Source organism: Notothenia coriiceps, unplaced genomic scaffold, assembly GCF_000735185.1.
Source record: "Notothenia coriiceps isolate Sejong01 unplaced genomic scaffold, NC01 NC01_scaffold00000886, whole genome shotgun sequence".
Lineage (NCBI taxonomy): Eukaryota > Metazoa > Chordata > Actinopteri > Perciformes > Nototheniidae > Notothenia > Notothenia coriiceps.
The window spans coordinates 48,988-54,853 of record NW_011333587.1 but is presented as its reverse complement, the minus strand read 5'-3'; the positions used below and the strand labels follow the sequence as shown (position 1 = coordinate 54,853).

At 44.7% G+C, this 5,866-nt stretch overlaps 1 protein-coding gene across 1 annotated transcript in view; it reads left to right on the top strand.

Annotated features, from left to right (window-relative positions):
• Nucleotides 1-5,866, top strand: part of srebf1 (sterol regulatory element binding transcription factor 1) — a 15,935-nt gene that overhangs the window by 7,413 nt on the left and 2,656 nt on the right. Inside the window, 9 exon segments of the mRNA XM_010785371.1 lie at nucleotides 2,087-2,271; nucleotides 2,404-2,665; nucleotides 2,861-3,027; nucleotides 3,326-3,494; nucleotides 3,603-3,711; nucleotides 3,864-3,973; nucleotides 4,792-4,924; nucleotides 5,064-5,231; nucleotides 5,511-5,576. Of these exon segments, the coding sequence (XP_010783673.1) occupies nucleotides 2,087-2,271; nucleotides 2,404-2,665; nucleotides 2,861-3,027; nucleotides 3,326-3,494; nucleotides 3,603-3,711; nucleotides 3,864-3,973; nucleotides 4,792-4,924; nucleotides 5,064-5,231; nucleotides 5,511-5,576 (1,369 nt within the window).

Genomic DNA, 5,866 nt, shown 5'->3' with positions numbered 1-5,866 from the left:
CACACACACACACACACACACACACACACACACACACACACACAATGAGGGTACAGAATGCCCTTCATCTTTGACTGGAGCCGGCTAATATCTCTGTGATCTTTTGTGCTATCCTTCTGAGTATTGAATGTTTGTTTCTTATAATTACAATTAATGCCACGATTTAGCGTGTACATTAACACTATAAAATAATTACCATGTTATTTAAAAAATAATTACACTCTAATTTCAGTATCCAGGTCATCAGTCTGTTACTGTACTGCATCAATAGCATTTTGATGTATCCAATTCTTGGCCATTTCTCTCTTTAGGTTGTCCAGTTGCTCTTGTGTGATCTCCTGTTGGTGATGAGGACCAACGTGTGGCGCCTGCAGCAGCAGGGGGCCGGTCCTGCGGGGTCAGGGTTGGTGGGCACCAGCGGCCCTGCGGGGGTCCACCAGGCCTCCCCACCGGAGCTCCAAGGCTTTCAGCAAGATCTCAGCTCCCTACGCAAACTGGCACACAGCTTCAGGCCTGCCATGCGGAGAGTACGTACTGCAAAGTTTAAAGGAAATTGTATTGTTCATTTTGTCTCGACTGATTTCTAATTTGATCTCCTCTCACTCTAACACAAAAGCAGACATCCAAACACAATTGACAGACACAAAACAAGATGAATACACCAACTCCTGTGTTTTTATTGTCAAGCACTGAAAACCATGACTAATCATGCAAACAAAAATTCAATAAATATAAAAGTTTATTAAAAAAATAAAAACCATGACACATAAAATCCTCATAAACCGATTTTTAAAGTATCGAGGCACAGGCATCAAGGGCTGGAATGGCAAACAGTCAGCCAAAATGGCAACACATTAAGAGAAGTGCATAGCGTCCTGTATATACATCCAAATACTTCCTGTGCACATATTTGCAGGCAGGCCACGGTGCAGTTCTCTGTGGAAATGAGATGGGAATTGTTACAACACACATATATATACACACACACACACACACACACACACACACACACACACACACACACACACACACACACACACACACACACACACACACAGACATTTGAAAGACAGGTTAAAGCGTGTGCAAAAAAACAAATACAAATAAGTTGCAATTCCAACACTTTTCTCCACACACAGTCAATAAGTCGTACTGTATAAGCAGTGGACCAGAGTGTGTGAGGCATGGGAATGTGTGTGTGTGTGAAGCGGTGACTCTGAGCGAGTGAGTAATGTATAATCTGCAGAAGAGCACGTTCTAGTGGTGTGTTCAGAGCACAGCAGTGCGGCTCAGCGGGAGCAGACTGACTCTCAGTCTGTCGTCTGTCGCTGCTTCACCCGAGCAGCCGGCCTCTTCTCACACACTGCCTCTCACACACACACACACACACACACACTGAAATGTCTCTAAGAGCAGGCTGTCTTTTCACAGCAACAACAAACACTCTCCTCGTCGACATCGCCGCTACATGGNTTTTTTGTATTGGTTTTTCAATTGAATTATACTTAAAGTTCAGGGTAATCAACTGTTAAAAACATACTACACATTTTCTTTTTCAATAAATGGATGTTTTCAAAGTAAATGGATAATCATTTTTAATAATCGTGATATCAATTATTGACCCAAATAATCAAGATTATGATTTTTGCCATAATCGAGCAGCATGTTATGATTTCCGTGGAAAACATATATTCAATTTTTCTGGAATTTTTAACAATAATGTAAGGAATATTCTTGAATTTAAAAGTTCTCCTTGAATTATGCTAACTAATTAGCAACATATATACTACAAAATATTTCAATATTTGAAATCAACCATTTGTTTGTTCGTTTTGTATTTCATGGCGTCTCACATCAGACGCGAAGGAAACCGGAGCTAGCATACCCTTGATGATAATCAAAACATCAATTCAAGTTGACTTGTGGAATAAACAAACAGAAAAAAAAACAAGTTTATTGTAAACGGTAAACTAAGTTTTTTAAAGTAACAATTTAGATTAGACAATAATGACTTCAACAATCTTGAAATGTTGGTCTAAGTTTAAATGATGACTACAAAATATTAAATGAAAGGTGTTTTCTGCAGTGGAGTCGTGGGGCTGGATGGACTGGATGCTGCCAACCTTACTGGTGTGGCTGGTGAACGGTGTTCTGGTGTCGGGGGTTCTGGTCCGACTGCTGGTGTATGGAGAGCCTGTCACCAGACCACACTCTGGATCCTCTGTGTTGTTCTGGAGGCACCGCAAGCAGGCTGACCTGGACCTGGCTAGAGTATGTTTACTTTTACTCAATACACACAGATAAAACGTTTTGAAGAAACATTACATTCCAAAGGATAGCTCTACATGCCAGCACTCTTCCTGAGGAGTTTCATTTAATCTCTTCTTATTTCTTCCTCCCCAGGGAGATTTCGCCCAGGCCAGTCAGAACCTGTGGACGTGTCTAAAAGCTCTTGGTCGTCCCTTACCCATCTCCCAGTTGGACCTAGCCTGTTCTGCGCTCTGGTCCCTGCTAAGGTTCTGCCTCCAGCGCCTCTGGGTGGGCCGCTGGTTGGCTGCCAGGGCAGGAGGGCTGCGGTCTGACCGCCCCCTGAAGGAGGACGCCTGCAAAAGCAGCCGGGACGCCGCCCTGGTTTACCATCGCCTGCACCAGCTTCACATGACAGGTGGGTTGGTGGGAAAACACTGTTTCTAAATTAAATTGGTGTGGGAGACTGCAAACTATCTGGTGGCTAATTGTAGTGGCAGAATATGGCCTTTTCCTGATTCTTCTACCACTGTTGTGTGTGTATATATATATATATGTATATATATTCAAAACATATACATATCATTTTCTTGTCTTTTTTCTGTGCGTACAGGCAAGCTGAATGGCAGCCACCTGTCAGCAGTGCACATGGCTCTGAGTGCAGTGAACCTGGCAGAGTGTGCTGGCTCCTGTCTGCCTGTAGCCAGTCTGGCTGAGGTCTACGTGTCCGCAGCTCTACGGGTCAAAGCCAGCATGCCAAGGATCCTGCATTTTACTTCTGTAAGTCCCCTTAGTTTGCACATGCACAAAGCCAATTGCTACGTTTGACATATATCATTGAATATTTTATACTTGGATGCCGTCAGAATGACGCTTTTGCACATTATTCTGTTTAGAGTTCAAATAGTATTCACTTAACAGCAAGTAGTTTAGAGGTTATGTTTGGCTCGTGTTTAATTAACATGACCTTGGGACCTGAGGAAACATAATTTGTGACCTATAAGCTGTGTTGTTCTCTACATAATCAATTTATGTTAGAATTGAAAGTGAACTTAACTTTGTTTTTTAATCCCAATAGCGTGTTTTCCTGAGCAGCGCCCGCCAGGCGTGCCTGTCGTCCAGTGGCAGCGTTCCTCCAGCTATGCAGTGGCTGTGTCACCCTCTAGGTCATCGCTTCTTTGTGGATGGGGATTGGGCTATTCGCAGCACTCCTAAAGAAAGCATCTACAGCCAGGCGGGCAATACTGGTCAGTGCAGACAAAAATGTAGTACAGACTCCATGTGGCCTTGACCTCTGTTTTGAACACGCACACAGTTGTATTCCTCATGTTAATGATCTCTTGGTGCTCTCACAGTGGATCCTCTGGCCCAGGTGACTCAGGCTTTCAGGGAACACCTCCTGGAGAAAGCTCTGTACTGTGTGGCTCAGCCTCACGGAGAGAAGAGCCCCAACCAGGGAGAAGGGTGAGAAAATAACAGTTTTTAATAGTGTTTGCCAAACTGAAATGTGTATACCATAACATTTGGACAATAAACAAAGGATAGCATAACTAAAAAATGAACTGGTGGTAATATTTGTGGTGGAGAATAACCATTCAGTGTGTTTCCCTCCTCAGGGAGTATGCTGATGCCCTGGAGTATCTCCAGCTGTTGATAAGTGCATCAGATGCTGCTGGAGCCACCTCCCAGTCCTTTGCCATCGGCTCCAACATGGCCACTGTGACCGGTAAGTGCCTGTCCTTTTATTTACACGAGGAGACGCAAACCAAGCACTTTAAAGACACTGACTAAAAACATATTTTTAAACCATGGCAACCAAACTCTTACTGACTAAGACTGCTTCTGTTACATTGAGTTTTCTATTAGGGCTCCTTCCTTCATTACTACTTTTCTATCAGAGATAATTGAATTTGCCTTTACAGCATCCTTCAGTCACCTTCCCCTGACTGTTTGATTTTCCTAATGTGCTTGCAAAATAATAAGTGGATGGATAAAGTTAATTCTTACACTATCAAGATTGAGTAACCTCATTTCCACTTGGTTGAATTGCGCACTCCCTCCATGTTCCTTTGTCCTCAATGATCACACATCTGAGCGAAAGTGGACTCGGTGAAAGGGAGGCATCCACTAGATTGCTTCATCTATCTTCAGTGCTGTCAAATCTGTGATCACCTTGAGAGGAGGGAAGGAGGGAGGGAGGGAGCAGGGATTTTATTAGGAGACTTTTCTTGGCAGAGTTTCAGGTTGCTCACAGTGTCAGAAGTTTGTTCGTGTTGCCCAAATGTTAAATGGAGTCATTTTCCCAAATGAGGGAGTCGTCAAAATGGCAGATTTCTCTCCGCATGTTGTGATTACGCCAGAGGGGTGAAACGGATTGATTCAGAGGTCAAAATACAGACAGCAGCTGTCCGTGTGTGTGTGTGTGTGTGCCCGCACTCTAATTCATGTTAAATGTGAAAGTGGGCAATGGGGGATTCAAATACTTGCATTTGTTTGTTTGTCTGTGGGTGTCTCGCTTTTCACCGTTTTTGTTCCAACTTCCAGGCTGCGACCCCCACTCCAAGTGGTGGTCCTCGGTTACCGTGGTGATTATCAATTGGCTCCAAGGAGATGACGCCGCAGCAGAGAGACTGTACCCAACTGTTGAGCACCTGCCGCGCAGCCTGCAGAACGCAGAGTGAGTTTGACATGAGCGCACAGGAACTTCCCCTGCCAGCCTAAGAGTGTGGCACAGGTTTTTTCCACAGAGAACACATACACACAATTCCTCTTCTTTAACCTGTGTCCTCTGTCTCTCTGATCCCTCGCTCTGTCAGGAGTCTTCTGCCCAAGGCGTGTCTGAACACATTCAGGGCGGTGCGGGCTCTGCTGTCCAAACCTGAAAACTGCCAGCTGAGTCTAAGCTACAGCGACAAGGCCAGCGCTCTGCTTCGAGACAGCCTCAACCTCGGACCCCACTGCCACAGCTCCAGTTTAGACAAGGTACACACACACACACACACACACACACACACACACACACACACACTATCACACACAGGCACTCTTCTCATTATATTTTTGTTTTATGAGGGCAACCACATTTGCATTAGAAATACAAAAAAATGCAAACACACAAATGCACAGAGTGACAGATGTGCCAAAACATGTGCGTGCATACATTGTAAACAGAGAAAATTGCCCCTACATAATTACTTAGTACTTAGTACACACACACATTTCACAATACAACGCCACACAGTTTCCCACAGAGTGTGAATCCCCCTGCAGCAGCTCCTCTGTGATAGGGTGGTGGTCTCCCCTCTGGCGCTCAGCAGATGGTGATGCCGGTGGATAGGTAGCTCACAGTGTGTGCACGTCTGCGGCCTGAGCTGTGGTGCATTGTAGTTGCATTGCATGTGTGTCTCAGCGGAGTGCAATGTTCCTGCAGTGCAACACAGAGCTGGCCCACTAACAGCAGAACACACACACACACACACACACACACACACACACACACACACACACACACACACACACACACACACACACACACACACACATGTATGAGTCACCATCCCTCCTCCTCATTTATCTCCCTTCATCTCTTTCCAGTTGTTCCTTCATGAAGCTACAGCCA